The sequence below is a fragment of the Scyliorhinus canicula genome, chromosome 20, assembly GCF_902713615.1.
Source record: "Scyliorhinus canicula chromosome 20, sScyCan1.1, whole genome shotgun sequence".
Lineage (NCBI taxonomy): Eukaryota > Metazoa > Chordata > Chondrichthyes > Carcharhiniformes > Scyliorhinidae > Scyliorhinus > Scyliorhinus canicula.
Window position 1 is genome coordinate 92,158,607 of NC_052165.1, and position 16,601 is coordinate 92,175,207.

Consider the following 16,601-nt stretch of genomic DNA (forward strand, 5'->3'; position numbering starts at 1 on the left):
CTCAGGGAGATATCTGTACACTGACTGGTGTCTCTCAGTCCTCCCTCTCTCTCAGGGAGATATCTGTACACTGACTGGTGTCTCTCAGTCCCCTCTCTCTCAGGGAGATATCTGTACACTGACTGGTGTCTCTCAGTCCCCTCTCTCTCAGGGAGATATCTGTACACTGACTGGTGTCTCTCAGTCCCCTCTCTCTCTCAGGGAGATATCTGTACACTGACTGGTGTCTCTCAGTCCCCTGACTCGCTCTCTCAGGGAGATATCTGTACACTGACTGGTGTCTCTCAGTCCCCATCTCTCTCAGGGAGATATCTGTACACTGACTGGTGTCTCTCAGTCCCCTCTCTCTCTCAGGGAGATATCTGTACACTGACTGGTGTCTCTCAGCCCCCTCTCTCTCAGGGAGATATCTGTACACTGACTGGTGTATCTCAGTCCCCTCTCTCTCTCAGGGAGATATCTGTACACTGACTGGTGTCTCTCAGTCCCCCCTCTCTCTCAGGGAGATATCTGAACACTGACTGGTGTCTCTCAGTCCCCTCTCTCTCTCAGGGAGATATCTGTACACTGACTGGTGTCTCTCAGTCCCTCTCTCTCTCAGGGAGATATCTGTACACTGACTGGTGTCTCTCAGTCCCCTCTCTCTCTCATGGAGATATCTGTACACTGACTGGTGTCTCTCAGTCCCCTCTCCCTCTCAGGGAGATATCTGTACACTGACTGGTGTCTCTCAGTCCCCTCTCTCTCAGGGAGATATTTGTACACTGACTGGTGTCTCGCAGTCCCCTGACTCGCTCTCTCAGGGAGATATCTGTACACTGACTGGTGTCTCTCTGTCCCCTTGCTCTCTCAGGGAGATATCTGTACACTGACTGGTGTCTCTGATTCCTCTCTCTCTCAGGGAGATATCTGCACACTGACTGGTTTCTCTCAGTCCCCTCTCACTCTGAGGGAGAGATCTGTGCACTGACTGGTGTCTCTCAGTCCCCTCTCTCTCAGGGAGATATCTGTACACTGACTTGTGTCTCTCAGTCCTCTCTCTCTCAGGGAGATATCTGTACACTGACTGGTGTCTCTCAGTCCTCCCTCTCTCTCAGGGAGATGTCTGTACACTGACTTGTGTCTCTCAGTCCCTCTCTCTCAGTGAGATATCTGTACACTGACTGGTGTCTCTCAGTCCCCTCTCTCTCTCAGGGAGATATCTGTACACTGACTGGTGTCTCTCAGTCCCCTCTCTCTCAGGGAGATATCTGTACACTGACTGGTGTCTCTCAGTCCCCTCTCTCTCTCAGGGAGATATCTGTACACTGACTGGTGTCTCTCAGTCCCCTCTCTCTCAGGGAGATATCTGTACACTGACTGGTGTCTCTCAGTCCCCTCTCTCTCAGGGAGATATCTGTACACTGACTGGTGTCTCTCAGTCCCCTCTCTCTCTCAGGGAGATATCTGTACACTGACTGGTGTCTCTCAGTCCCCCTCTCTCTCAGGGAGATATCTGTACACTGACTGGTGTCTCTCAGTCCCCTCTCTCTCTCAGGGAGATATCTGTACACTGACTGGTGTCTCATCAGTCCCCTCTCTCTCTCTCAGGCAGATATCTGTAATCTGTTCAATGATGGATCAGAGTTGATGTGAAATAATCCGAGTTTGTGTTTTTGGTGATTGGAGAAGTTTATTTGCTTTATCGCTCAGAGTGGTTACAGGACGTTGCGAAACTTCAGTGAGCTGTAACCCATCTGTCTCTCATAGTGTTCATCAAAATCTTCATTCTGAGCCACTGTGAAGTGATTCTTCCAGTCTCCAACCTCACCTGTGAGAGAGAGAGAGACAGAGTGAGTCAGAGTGACGGAGAGAGAGAGGGAGAGAGAGACAGACAGGGAGGGGGTGAAGGCACAAGAGAGAGAGAGAGACAAAGGGAGAGAGTGAGATGATGAGACAGAGAAGAAGCCAGAGAGAGAGAGAGACAGAGAGATGTATAGACAGTAAATATTGAGAGGAATTGAGGCAGAGATACAAAGAGAGAGGGAGCAGGAGAGAGAGACAGAGTGAGAGAAAGAACCAGAGTGTGTGATGGGACAGAAGGGAGAGAGATAGTGTGAGGGAAGCAGAGAGAGGGACAGAGAGAGAGTGGGAAAGAGAGAGAGAGAGCGGGAAAGTGGGAGAGAGAGGGAAAGAGAGAGGGAGAGAGAGAGGGAGTGGGAAAGAGAGGGAGTGGGAAAGAGAGACGGAGAGAGAGAGAGAGTGGGAAAGAGAGAGGGAGAGAGTGGGAAAGAGAGAGGGACAGAGTGAGAAAGAGAAAGAGAGAGAGAGAGTGGGAGAGAGAGAGGGAGAGAGTGGGAAAGAGAGAGGGAGAGAGAGAGGGAGAGAGTGGGAAAGAGAGAGTGGGAAAGAGAGAGAGAGAGAGAGAGAGAGAGAAGTAGAGCGTGGGAAAGAGAGAGGTGGAGAGAGGGAGAGAGTGTGTCAATATATGTGGGTGTCATTCCCGTGCTGATGTGTTTGGATTTTCCTCTTCCCATCCATTCCCTCCCTGGGATCCACATTCCCCTCGCTCCCTGTTGACGGAGGCTTGGCGACTTCCTGCAGTGTCTCTGGCCAATGGTAGCCCCCCTGGATGTTGACAGTGGGGGATTCAGCGATGGTGATGTCATTGAATGTCAAGGGGAGATGGATTTGGACATGGACGGCTTCAGTGTCTGAGGAGTTGTGAATGGTGCTGAACATTGTGCAGTCAGCAGCGAACATCCCCACTTCGGACCTTACGATGGAGGGAAGGTCATTGATGAAGCAGCTTTAGGTGGTTGGGGCCGAGGACACTCATCATCGCCCCTTGATATTTGAAGGCATTCCCATCGCTGAATTCCCCCATCAACATCCTGGGGGTGACCATTGATCAGAAACTGAACTGGACCCAGCCATATAAACACTGCGGCTCCCAGAGCAGGTCAGAGGCTGGGAATCCTGCGGAGAGTAACTCACCTCCTGACTCCCCCCAAAGCCTGTCCACCATCTACAAGGACACAAGTCAGGAGTGTGATGGGACCCTCTCCAGTTGCCAGTGTAATATTCTTGTTCCAGAACACTTGTAGCTAAAGCTATCAATGATTTATTAACCGCCAGCGATGCCCCACATCCCGTGAATGATTTAGTACAAAGGTGGGACTTACAGCTTGAGCCTTTCCTGGTGTGTGTGTGTGTGAGGAGAGGGAGACAGGGTCTCAGGGAGCCACCCCGCTCCGCATGCTCTACATTGACCCTTTTCAATGGCTGGATCGTCTCTCCCAGCCCAGAATGGAGGCCGTTCATGGGGTCGGTTCAGGGGAGGCCCAATCCGGCCTACCCGGAAAGGCTGGGCCTTGGGCTGCTCCACAGCGCACAAAGGGTTTTAGATTTTGATTTGATTTATTATTGTCACATGTATTAGTATACAGTGAAAAGTATTGTTTCTTGCATGCTGTACAAACAATGCGTACGGTACATAGGGAAGGAAGGAGAGACGGCAGAATATAATGTTACAGTTACAGCAAGGTGTAGAGAAAAGATCAACTTAATACGAGGTAGGTCCATTCAAAAGTCTGATGGCAGTAGGGAAGGAGCTGTTCCTGAGTCGGTTGGTACGTGACCTCAAACTTTGGTATCTTTTTCCTGACGGAGAAGGTGGAAGAGAGTATGTCCGGGGTGCGCGGGGTCCTTAATTATGCCGCTGCCTTTCCAAGGCAGCGGGAATTATAGACAGAATCAATGGATGGGAGACTGGTTTGCATGATGGACTGGGCTACATTCACAATGTTTTGTAGTTTCCTGCCGTCTTGGACAGAGCAGGATCCATACCAAGCTGAAAGGCCATACCATACCTCAATCACGAACCCTCATTTTGTTTACTCTTGACCCCTGAAACCTACCCTTGCGCATGAACCTGGAGATGTTCTGATCCATGATGTCCATCGGGACTGTGGTGTAATTGGCCATCGGATTGTCCTTCATGACCTTGAAGGAGGAAAGGTGAACGATCTTCTCAATGACGTCCTCTTCCAGAACCTTCTCCATGAACTCGGCCACCTTCAGGATCTCCCGTCTGGGATTCTATAGGATGGGAATGGACCGGAGTTAGAGACCTCATGGGTCAGTGAGAAAGGGGGGACCGAGAAACCAGAACCGGGGTCAGGGGTCAGAGAGACGGGGGGGACTGAATAAGCAGACCAGGGGTCATGGGTCAGTGAGACAGGGGGAACCGGGAAACCAGAACCGGGGTCAGGGGTTAGTGAGACGGGGGGACTGAATAACCAAACCCGGGGTCATGGGTCACTGAGACAGGGGAACCAGGAAACCAGAACTGGGGTCAGGGGTCAGTGAGATGGGGGACCGAGCACCCAGAACTGACGTATGAAGACGGGAACGACTGGGCTTGTACTGACTGGAGTTTAGAGGAATGAGGGGGGATCTCATAGAAACATATAAAATCCTGATGGGACTGGATAGGCTTGGTGTGGGAAGAAGGTTCCCGATGTTGGAGACGTCCAGAATTAGGGGGTCACAGCCCAAGAATAAGGGGTCAGCCATTCAGGACTGAGATGAGGAAGAACCTCTTCACTCAGAGAGTTGCGAACTTGTGGCATTCTCTGCCACAGAAAGCTGTTGGGGACAGTCTGTTGGATATATTCAAGAGGGAGCTGGTGTGGCCCTATGCGGCTCGAGGGATCAAGGGGTATGTAGAGAAAGCGGGAGTGGGATACTGAATTTGCACGGTCAGCCATGATCATATTGAATGGTGGGGTAGGCTGGAAGGGCCAAATGGCCTCCTCTTGCACCAATTTTCTATGTTTCTAGATCTCTGTCTATTACTGTCTGTCTCCCTCTCTCTCTCTCTCCTCTCCCTCTGTCTCTCTCCCTCACTCTCTCTCTCTCCTCTCCCTCTGTCTCTCTCCCTCACTCTCTCTCTCTCTGTCTCTCTCTCTGTCACTGTCAGACTCTCTCTCTGTCTCTCTCTCTCCTCTCCCTCTGTCTCTCCCTCTCTCTCTCTCTCTCCTCTCCCTCTGTCTCTCTCCCTCACTCTCTCTTCCTGTCTCTCTCTCTCTGTCACTCTCAGACTCTCTCTCTCTGTCACTCTCTCACTCTCCCCTGTGTCTGTCTCAATCTCCATCCCTATCTCTCTCTTTCTGTCTCTCTCTGTCTCTCTCTCACTCTCCCCTGTGTCTGTCTCTATCTCCATCCCTATCTCTCTCTCTCTCTTGCTGTCTCTCTCTGTCTATCTCTTTCTCTGTGACTCAGATTCTGTCTCTCCGTCTCTCTGGCCCAGTGTCTATCACTCTCTTTCTCAATCCATCTCTTTCTCTCACTGTCTGTCTCTCTGTCTCAATCTATCTCTCTCTCTTCTCTCTCTCTCTCTCCTGTCTTTCTCTGCTTCTCTATCTCTCTGGCTCTCTGCCTCTCCCCCAATGTGTCTGTCTCTCCATCTGTCTCTCTCTGCTTCTGTCACTGTCTCTCTCGCAGTCATTTGCTCAATCTTTCTCTCTCTCTCTCTGTCTCTCTCCCTCACTCTCTCTCTCTTTCTGTCTCTCTCTCTCTGTCACTCTCAGACTCTCTCTCTCTGTCTCTCTCTCACTCTCCCCTGTGTCTGTCTCTATCTCCATCCCTATCTCTCTCTCTCTCTCTTTCTGTCTCTCTCTGTCTCTCTCTCACTCACCCCTGTGTCTGATATCTCCATCCCTATCTCTCTCTCTTTCTGTCTTCTTCTGTCTCTCTCTCTTCTCTCTCTCCTTCTGTCTTTCTCTGCTTCTCTATCACTCTGGCTCTATGCCTCTCCCCCAATGTGTCTGTGTCTCCATCTGTCTCTCTCTTTCTCTCTCTGCTTCTATCACTGTCTCTCTCGCAGTCATTTGCTCAATCTCTCTCTCTCTGTATCTCTCACTCACTCTCATTCTCTCTCTCAGTCGTTCTCTCTCCCTCTGTCACACCCTCAGACACTCATCCTCCTCCACACTCGGTCCCTCCAACTGCCGTTACCTCCTTTATATCCTCATAGAAGAGGAAGAGAATCCGATGTTTGTCCTTGGCTTCCCACCATCCCTTCACATGGTCGTACCAGGAACCGCGGCTCACTGAAATAGAGCAAGAACAGGCACAGTAAGATCCCATCGAGATTCTGCCTGTTCCCAAAGACAAGAACAGGAACAGAGTAGAGGGAGCTTTACTCTGTTCTAACTCTGTGCTGTACCTGTCATAGAATATCATAGAATTTACAGTGAAGAAGGAGGCCATTCGGCCCATCAAGTCTGCACCGACTCTTGGAAAGAGCACCCTACCCACGGTCAACACCTCCACCCTATCCCCATAACCCAGTAACCCCACCCAACACTAAGGGCAATTTTGGATACTAAGGGCAATTTATCATGGCCAATCCACCTAACCTGCACATCTTTGGACTGTGGGAGGAAACCGGAGCACCCGGAGGAAACCCACACACACACGGGGAGGATGTGCAGACTCCGCACAGACAGTGACCCAAGCCGGAATCGAACCTGCGACTCTGGAGCTGTGAAGCAATTGTGCTATCCGCAAGGCTACCGTGCTGCCCTATCCTGGGAGTGTTTGATGGGGACAGTGTAGAGGGAGCTTTACTCTGTATCTAACCCCGTGCTGTACCTGTCCTGGGAGTATTTGATGGGGACAGTGTAGAGGGAGCTTTGCTCTGTATCTAACCCCGTGCTGTACCTATCCTGGGAGTGTTTAATGGGGACAGTGTAGAGGGAGCTTTACTCTGTATCTAACTTGTGCTGTTCCTGTCCTGGGAGTGTTTGATGGGGACAGTGTAGAGGACGATTTACTCTGTATCTAACCCCATGCTGTACCTGCCCTGGGAGTGTTTGATGGGGACAGTGTAGAGAGAGCTTTACTCTGTATCTAAGCCTGTGATATACCTGTCCTGGGAGTGTTTGATGGGGACAGTGTAGAGGGAGCTTTACTCTGTATCTAACCCCGTGCTGTACCTGTCCTGGGAGTGTTTGATGGGGACAGTGTAGAGGGAGCTTTACTCTGTATCTAACCCCGTGCTATCCCTGTCCTGGGAGTGTTTGATGGGGACAGTGTAGAGGGAGCTTTACTCTGTATCTAACCCCGTGCTGTACCTGTCCTGGGAGTGTTTGATGGGGACAGTGTAGAGGGAGCTTTACTCTGTATCTAAGCCTGTGCTATACCTGTCCTGGGAGTGTTTGATGGGGACAGTGCAGAGGGAGTTTTACTCTGTATCTAAGCCTGTGCTATACCTGTCCTGGGAGTGTTTGATGGGGACAGTGTAGAGGGAGCTTTACTCTGTATCTAACCCCGTGCTATCCCTGTCCTGGGAGTGTTTGATGGGGACAGTGTAGAGGGAGCTTTACTCTGTATCTAACCCATGCTGTACCTGTACTGGGAGTGTTTGATGGGGACAGTGTAGAGGGAGCTTTACTCTGTATCTAACCCCGTGCTGTACCTGTCCTGGGAGTGTTTGATAGGGACAGTGTAGAGGGAGCATTACTCTGTATCTAACCCATGTTGTACCTGTCCTGGGAGTGTTTGATGGGGACAGTGTAGAGGTAGCTTTACTCTGTATCTAACCCCGTGCTGTACCTGTCCTGGGAGTGTTTGATGGGGACAGTGTAGAGGGAGCTTTACTCTGTATCTAACCCCGTGCTGTACCTGTCCTGGGAGTGTTTGATGGGGACAGTGTAGAGGGAGCTTTACTCTGTATCTAACCCCGTGCTATACCTGTCCTGGGAGTGTTTGATGGGGACAGTGTAGAGGGAGCTTTACTCTGTATCTAACCCCGTGCTGTACCTGTCCTGGGAGTGTTTGATGGGGACAGTGTAGGAGGGAGCTTTACTCTGTATCTAACCCTGTGCTGTACCTGTCCTGGGAGTGTTTGATGGGGACAGTGTAGAGGGAGCTTTACTCTGTATCTAACCCCGTGCTGTACCTGTCCTGGGAGTGTTTTATGGGGACAGTGTAGAGGGAGCTTTACTCTGTATCTAACCCCGTGCTGTACCTGTCCTGGGAGTGTTTGATGGGGACAGTGTAGAGGGAGCTTTACTCTGTATCTAACCCCGTGCTGTACCTGTCCTGGGAGTGTTTGATGGGGACAGTGTAGAGGGAGCTTTACTCTGTATCTAACCCCGTGCTGTACCTGTCCTGGGAGTGTTTGATGGGGACAGTGTAGACGGAGCTTTACTCTGTATCTAACCCCGTGCTGTACCTGTCCTGGGAGTGTTTGATGGGGACAGTGTAGAGGGAGCTTTACTCTGTATCTAACCCCGTGCTGTACCTGTCCTGGGAGTGTTTGATGGGGACAGTGTAGACGGAGCTTTACTCTGTATCTAACCCCGTGCTGTACCTGTCCTGTTTGAAGGGTGTGGTGATTTGTGGATAATTCTCACCTTTCCCATTCATGAAGCTTTGGAAGAATTCCCGCCAGGCTCCCGGCTCCGGCACTAGGTGACAGGTGCGATGGAAGTGAAAATATGATACGAGGCTATCCTTGGCGTTACGAGCGACTATTATGGCCTGGGAACAGGAAGAATCAGCAATTAGCAAAACCCTCTGTTCCTTTCATTCCATCCATCAGGTGTTTGTGGGAGCGAGTGATTGACTCCCTGAGTTTGGAGATTGACGGAAGTGGGGAAAATATTTTTTGCAATCACATCGTCATCATGTCATGTACAGGGAAAGGGTCATGCGTGTGTGAGCAGGGGTATAACCGGCTCAATTAAACTAGAGAGAAAGGTCAAATCATTCATGTAGGAACAGCAATGAATGGGGTCAGGGTGGGGGTCGGGCAGAGAAACCACAAAACCAAGTATTTACATTGGGCAGATAAGAGCAGTGATTTTAAAGTTGACTGATAGGATTTCAAAAGAAACATCTCCAATTGGGAGGTCGTAAATGTTGTGAGACAAAATGACAAGTTTTCATTATAATTACAGCTCCTCCCGGGTACGTAAGAAAAAGGTTGATGAAGTCCGGGAAGAGGAACATCTAATGGATTGCAGATGCAATAGAGTGGAAGGTTAAAAGGGGCAAGAAAAGCATTATTAGATCTCCATTTGGAAATCTCCAAAAATCTGTCCTGGTCCACCCACGTCGATGCTACCATCAAGAAAGCACAACAGCGCCTATACTTCCTCAGGAACCTAAGGAAATTCGGCATGTCCACATTAACCCTTACCAACCTTTACAGATGCACCATAGAAAGCATCCTATCTGGCTGCATCACAGCCTGGTATGGCAACTGCTCGGCCCAGGACCGCAAGGAACTTCAGAGAGTCGTGAATACCGCCCAGTCCATCACACGAACCTGCCTCCCATCCATTGACTCCATCTACACCTCCCGCTGCCTGGGAAAGCGGGCAGCATAATCAAAGACCCCTCCCACCCGGCTTACTCACTCTTCCAACTTCTTCCATCGGGCAGGAGATACAGAAGTCTGAGAACACGCACGAACAAACTCAAAAACCTTCTTCCCCGCTGTCAGCAGACTCCTAAACCACCCTCTTATGGATTGACCTGATTAACACTTCACCCTGTATGCTTCACCCGATGCCGGTGCTTATGTAGTTACATTGTTTACCTTGTGATACCCTATTATGTGTTTTCTTTTATTCCTTTTTCATTTCATGTAATGATCTGTTGAGCTGCTCGCAGAAAAATACTTTTCTCTGTACCTTGGTACACGTGACAATAAACAAATCCAATCCCATCCAATCCAATTAATGTGTGACTGAAGGCTTTTGTGGGTGTATCTCTGAAATCTTGAAAAAGACCGTTTGCGCTCAAACCAGACACCTGAACATGGTTTTGGCATCACCCTCACAGGGGAATTATGGGTGAGATTCCCTGAAGAGCAGAAGAGCATTTGTGGTAATATTACTGAAACTCCTCTGGATTAGAATGTCCATAAGGACTGTTGCCATCAAAAGGGGGCTTCAGTTTAGTTTTCATCTGATATAATTTGCGAGATGTTTGTAACGTATTGGTAATGGTGTAAAGGTGTTATTACATCTATAGATGATATCCTATTTTCCCTTTAATTTAATAAATATTTAAATTGAGTATTTAAAATTGTCACAAGTGATCTTAGATTTTTTACTTGTATTGACTTCAGATCACTCCTCATAATAGACAAATTACAAACCGTGGTGGCAGCTTGTTCCCCGTTCTCCGCTGCAATATGGCCTCCAGAGTCACAGCATTCCTCAGTTTGGTATCTGAGGGAGGGGTGTGTGAGAGAGTCACAGGGTATAGAGATTGAGGGGGGGGAATAAGGGAGTTACACAGAATGGGGCCTGAGGGAGGGGGGAGTGAGGGAGTCCCACAGTTTGGAGACTGAGGGAGGGGGGAGTGAGGGAGGGGGGAGTGAGGGAGTCCCACAGTTTGGGGACTGAGGGAGGGGGGAGTGAGGGAGTGAGTCCCACAGTTTGGGGACTGAGGGAGGGGGGAGTGAGGGAGTCCCACAGTTTGGAGACTGAGGGAGGGGGGAGGGAGGGAGACCCACAGTTTGGAGACTGAGGGAGGGGGGAGTGAGGGAGACCCACAGTTTGGAGACTGAGGGAGGGGGGAGTGAGGGAGTCCCACAGTTTGGAGACTGAGGGAGGGGGTAGTGAAGGAGGGGGTAGTGAGGGAGACCCACAGTTTGGAGACTGAGGGAGGGGGGAGTGAGGGAGACCCACAGGTTGGAGACTGAGGGAGGGGGTAGTGAAGGAGGGGAGAGTGAGGGGGCCCCACAGTTTGGAGACTGAGGGAGGGGGGAGTGAGGGAGTCCCACAGTTTGGAGACTGAGGGAGGGGAGAGTGAGGGAGTCCCACAGTTTGGAGACTGAGGGAGGGGGGAGTGAGGGAGTGTTGAACAGGGTGAGGGATGAGGGGTTTACGGGGTCGATGGGGGTGATTGGGGGGAGGAGGGAGCGATGTGTCCCGGGTCCCTACCTTACAGTCCTGCTCCCAGAAGGATTTGGGAACCAGTTGGATCGGGAGGTGAGTTTTAATCACCCTCGGAGACGCCATTTTCTCAATCAGTTCAATACCTGCGAGATGGAGATGTTACAGCATTCCGCTCAAATAATCCTGCTCACATTGTACACTCGGCTCTCCCCGGGGTACGCCCCCCCCTCCTCCCAGTACTGCCCCCCTCCTCCCAGTTTTGCCTCCCCCCCTCCCAGTTCTGCCTCCCCCCTCCTCCCAGTTCTGCCCCCCTCCTCCCAGTTCTGCCCCCTCCTCCCAGTTCTGCCTCCCCCCTCCTCCCAGTTCTGCCCCCCTCCTCCCAGTTCTGCCCCCCTCCTCCCAGTTTTGCCCCCCTCCTCCCAGTTTTGCCCCCCTCCTCCCAGTTCTGCCCCCCCTCCTCCCAGTTCTGCCCCCCCTCCTCCCAGGTCTGCCTCCCTCCCCTCCCAGTTCTGCCCCCCCTCCCAGTTCTGCCCCCCCTCCTCCCAGTTCTGCCTCCTTCCCCTCCCAGTTCTGCCCCCCTCCTCCCAGTTCTGCCCCCTCCTCCCAGTTCTGCCCCCTCCTCCCAGTTCTGCCCCCCCTCCTCCCAGTTCTGCCTCCCTCCCCTCCCAGTTCTGCCCCCTCTCCCAGTTCTGCCCCCCCTCCTCCCAGTTCTACCTCCTTCCCCTCCCAGTTCTGCCCCCCCTTTTCCCAGTTCTGCCCCCCTCCTCCCAGTTCTGCCCCCCTCCCAGTTCTGCCCCCCTCCTCCTCCCAGTTCTGCCTCCCCCCTCCTCCCAGTTCTGCCCCCCCTCCTCCCAGTTTTGCCCCTCCTCCTCCCAGTTCTGCCCCCCTCCCAGTTCTGCCTCCCCCCATCCCAGTTCTGCCCCCCTCCTCCTCCCAGTTCTGCCTCCCCACCTCCTCCCAGTTCTGCCCCCCCTCCTCCCAGTTTTGCCCCCCATCCTCCCAGTTTTGCCCCCCCTCCTCCCAGTTCTGCCCTCCCCTCCTCCCAGTTCTGCCCCCCCCTCCTCCCAGTTCTGCCCCCCTCCCAGTTCTGCCTCCCCCCTCCTCCTAGTTCTGCCTCCCCCCTCCTCCTAGTTCTGCCCCCTCCTCCCAGTTCTGCCCCCTCCTCCCAGTTCTGCCCCCCCTCCCAGTTCTGCCCCCCCTCCCAGTTCTGCCCCCCCTCCCAGTTCTGCCCCTCCTCCCAGTTCTGCCTCCCCCCCTCCTCCCAGTTCTGCCTCCCCCCTTCTCCCAGTTCTGCCCCCCCTCCTCCCAGTTCTGCCCCCCTCCCAGTTCAGCCCCCCCTCCTCCTAGTTCTGCCACCCCTTTCCCAGTTCTGCCCCCCTCCCAGTTCAGCCCCCCCTCCTCCCAGTTCTGCCACCCCTCCTCCCAGTTCTGCCCCCCCTCCTCCCAGTTCTGCCTCCCTCCCCTCCCAGTTCTGCCCCCCTCCTCCCAGTTCTGCCCCCCTCCTCCCAGTTCAGCCCCCCTCCTCCCAGTTCTGCCTCCCCCCTCCTCCCAGTTCTGCCCCCCCTCCTCCCAGTTCTGCCCCCCTCCTCCCAGTTCTGCCCCCCTCCTCCCAGTTCAGCCCCCCTCCTCCCAGTTCTGCCTCCCCCCTCCTCCCAGTTCTGCCCCCCTCCTCCCAGTTCTGCCCCCCCTCCTCCCAGTTCTGCCCCCCTCCCAGTTCTGCCCCCTCCCAGTTCTGCCCCCCCCTCCTCCCAATTCTGCCCCCCTCCTCCCAGTTCTGCCCCCCCCTCCTCCCAGTTCAGCCCCCTCCTCCCAGTTCTGCCCCCCCTCCCAGTTCTGCCCCCCTCCTCCTCCCAGTTCTGCCCCCCTCCCAGTTCTGCCCCCCTCCCAGTTCTGCGCCCCCTCCCCGTTCTGCCTCACCCCTCCTCCCAGTTCTGCCCCCCCTCCCAGGTCTGCCCCCCCCCTCCCAGTTCTGCCCCCTCCCAGTTCTGCCTCCCCCCCTCCCAGTTCTGCCTCCCCCCTCCCAGTTCTGCCCCCTCCTCCCAGTTCTGCCTCCCTCCCCTCCCAGTTCTGCCCCCTCCCAGTTCTGCCCCCTCCTCCCAGTTCTGCCCCCCCCTCCCAGTTCTGCCCCCCCTCCCAGTTCTGCCCCCCCCTCCCAGTTCTGCCCCTCCCAGTTCTGCCTCCCCCCCTCCCAGTTCTGCCCCCCCCCTCCCAGTTCTGCCCCCCCTCCTCCAGTTCTGTCCTCCCTCCCCTCCAGTTCTGCCTCCCCCCTCCCAGTTCTGCCTCCCTCCCCTCCCAGTTCTGCCCCCTCCCAGTTCTGCCCCCCCCTCCCAGTTCTGCCACCTCCCAGTTCTGCCTCCCCCCCTCCCAGTTCTGCCCCCCTCCCAGTTCTGCACCCTCCTCCCAGTTCTGCCCCCCCCTCCTCCCAGTTCTGCCCCCCCTCCCAGTTCTGCCCCCCCTCCCATTTCCCCCCCTCCCAGTTCTGCCTCCCTCCCAGTTCTGCCTCCCCTCCCAGTTCTGCCCCCCTCCTCCCAGTTCTGCCTCCCTCCCAGTTCTGCCCCCCCCCTCCCAGTTCTTCCTCCCTCCCCTCCCAGTTCTGCCTCCCTCCCCTCCCAGTTCTGCCTCCCCCCCTCCCAGTTCTGCCCCCCCCCTCCTCCCAGGTCTGCCCCCCTCCCAGTTCTGCCCCCCTCCCAGCTCTGCCTCCCTCCCCTCCCAGTTCTGCCCCCCCTCCCAGTTCTGCCTCCCTCCCCGCACTCTCCCAGTCTCCCCTCAATGTCCCCGCTCAGCGTCCAACTGCCCCTCAGCATCGACCCTGTCAAAGCCCCTTCCGAATTTCAGCTGCTTCAATCAGGTTGCCTCTCGTTCCTCTAAGCTGCAGGAATATAGACCCGTTCTCCGTGATCTCTCCTCATTGGGCCGGGGGGGACAATCCCTCTCATCCCTCTCATCCGAACCTGGTGAACCTACATTACTCCCCCCCCCCCTCCCCTACCCCACTACAGGCCCTAAATTAATAATTTAATTTACTTTTAAATTAATTTATTAACTCGTTCCAGAAATGGCAGCTAGAGGGGTAAAATGCTTCACTTGTGAGATGTGGGAGGTCCGTGAAGCTTCCCGCATTCGGGACAAATACATCTGCAGGAAGTGCCCCCAGTTGCAGCTCCTCACAGACAGACCACATGGATCAGTTCGAGAAGACGTTGGATGAACTGAGGAGCTTGCAGGTGGTGGAAAGCGGCAGTCAGGGGTGCAGGCAGGGAGATGGGTGACCACCAGATGGGGCAGGCAGTCAGTGCAGGAATCCCCTGTGACTGTCTCCCCCCCCCCCCCCCCCACTCTAACAAGTCTACCCTTTTCGATACAATTGGGGGGGTGGCCTATCAGGAAAAACAACAGCAGAGGCCACAGCAGTGACACCACGGCTGGCTCTGTTGGAGGGTCAAAGAGAGAAAGAGCGATAGTTATCGGGGACTCAATAATAAGGGACACAGATAGGCGCTTCTGTGGACGTGAAAGAGACTCCAGGATGGTGTGTTGCCTCTCTGGTGCCAGGGTCCAGGATGTCTCTAACCGGCAGGGGGCATTCTGAAGGGGGAGGGTGAACAGCCAGAGGTTGTGGTAAATATTGGTGCTAACGGCATAGGCAGGAAGAGTGATGAGGTCCTGCAGGGGGAGTTCAGGGAATTAGGTAGAAAATTTAAAAAGCGGGACCTCTAGGGTTGTAATCTCGGAATTACTCCCTGTGCCACATGCCGGTGAGGCTAGAAATAGGAGGATAGAGCAGCTAAACACGTGATTAAACAAGTGGTGTATGAGGGAGGGTTTCAGATATCTGGACCATTGGGATCTCTTCCAGGGCAGGTGGGATCTGTACAAGAAGGAGGGGTTGCTCCTGAACAGTAGGGGCTGAAATATCCTGGCTGCGATGTTTGCTAAGTCAAACGGGAAGGTTTAAACTAGTTTGGCAGGGGAGTAGTAGGTCAGAAGGTGAAATAACTGAAGGGGGATCTAGAGAATAGAGTCAGTAAGACTGAGAGGAAGAGCAGGCAGGGAGATATTGCTGAACACAGCGGGACTGGTGGTCTGAAGCACATTTGTTTCACTGCGAGATGTATGACAGGTAAGGCAGAGAATTTACAGCTTGGATTAGTACTTCGAACTATGATTTGTTGCCATTACAGAGACCTGGTTGAGGGAGGGACAGGATTGGCAGCTCAATGTTCCAGTTGGGATAGAGGGGGATGTGAAAGGGGTGAGGGAGTTGGACTACTGGTTAAGGAGAATATCACAGCTGTACTGCGGGAGGATACCTCGGACGGCTCATGCTGTGAGGCTATATGGGTAGAGATCAGGAATAGGAAGGGTGCAGTCACCATTTTGGGGGTTTACTCCAGGCCTCCCAACAGCCAGCGGCAGATATGGGAGCAGATATGTGGACAGATTTTTGAAAGGAGTAAAAACAACAGGGTTGTTGTGATGGGAGACTTCAACTTCCCCAATATTGACTGGGACTCACTTAGTGCTAGGGACCTGGATGGGGCAGAGTTTGTAAGGAGCATCCAGGAGGGCTTCTTAAAACAATATGTAGACAGTCCAACTAGGGAAGGGGCTGTACTGGACCCGGTATTGGGGAATATGCCCGGCCAGGTGGTAGAAGTTTCAGGAGGGGAGCAGTATGGGAACATTGATCACAATTCAGTATGTTTTTTTACTGATGGATAAAGGTCAGAGTGGTCCTCGGCTGAAGATACTAAATTGGGGGAAGGCAAATTACAACAATATTAGGCGGGAATTGAAGAATCGAGATTGGGGACATATTTTTGAGGGTAAATCAACATCTGGCACGTGGGAGGCTTTCAAATGTCAGTTGCTAGAAATTCAGGACCGGCACGTTCCTGTAAGGATGCAGGATACATACAGCACTTTTCAGGAACTTTAGATATCGAGGGATATTGTGAGACTAGTCCAAAAGAAAAAGGGAGCATTTGTCAGGGCTAGAAGGCTGGGAACAGACGAAGCCTGTGAGGAATATAAGGACACTAGGAAGGAACTTAAGCAAGGAATCAGGAGGGCTTGATGTCTCCAGGGCCTGAGGGGATTTACCCCAGAATACTGAGAGGGGTAAGGGAGGAAATTGCTGGGGCATTGACCGAAATCTTTGGATCGTCACTGGCTACAGGTGATGTCCCGGAGGACTGGAGAATAGCCAATGTTGTTCCTTTGTTGAAGAAGGGTAGCAAGGAAAATCCAGGGAACTACAGGCCGGTGAGCCTCACATCACTGGTAGGGAAATTATTGGAGAGAATTCTTAAGACAGCATTTACTCCCATTTGGAAGCAAGTGGGTATATTAGCGATAGACAGCACGGTTTTGTGAAGGGGAGGTCATGTCTCACTAACTTGATCATGTTTATTGAGGAAGTGACAAAGATTATTGATGAGGGTAGGGTAGTGGATGTTGTCTATGTGGCCTTCAGTAAGGCCTTTGACAAGGTCCCTCATGGCTGACTGGTACAGACGGTGAAGTCACACGGAATCAGAGATGGCAAGGTGGAAAAAGAACTGGCGAGGTCATAGAAGGCAGAGAGTAGCAATGGAAGGGTGCTTTTCTGATTGGAGGGCTGTGACTAGTGGTGTTCCGCAGGGATCAGTGCTGGGATCTTTGCTGTTCGTAGTATATATAAATGATTTGGAGGAA

General features: G+C 53.2%; 3 protein-coding genes across 5 annotated transcripts in view; 1 reads left to right on the top strand and 2 right to left on the bottom strand.

Annotated features, from left to right (window-relative positions):
• LOC119954936 (sulfotransferase 1C2-like) overlaps positions 1-16,601 on the bottom strand; it is a 196,341-nt gene that overhangs the window by 51,353 nt on the left and 128,387 nt on the right. The gene's annotated exons all lie outside the window — the stretch shown is intronic.
• Positions 1-16,601, top strand: part of LOC119954932 (sulfotransferase 1C2-like) — a 156,741-nt gene that overhangs the window by 20,606 nt on the left and 119,534 nt on the right. The window lies entirely within an intron of this gene.
• On the bottom strand, positions 1,653-11,122 carry LOC119954940 (sulfotransferase 1C2A-like). 2 transcript variants are annotated; one of them, XM_038780674.1, is made up of 5 exons: positions 11,048-11,122; positions 8,406-8,532; positions 6,001-6,095; positions 3,900-4,080; positions 1,653-1,810 (listed from the first exon to the last, which is right to left on the bottom strand). In XM_038780674.1, the coding sequence occupies exons 2-5, from the start codon at positions 8,416-8,418 to the stop codon at positions 1,698-1,700; spliced, it is 402 nt and encodes a 133-aa protein (XP_038636602.1). In that variant the 5' UTR covers positions 8,419-8,532; positions 11,048-11,122; the 3' UTR covers positions 1,653-1,697. The 2 variants fall into 2 exon arrangements, with proteins under 2 accessions (XP_038636602.1, XP_038636601.1); XM_038780673.1 differs by having other exon boundaries at positions 10,950-11,112.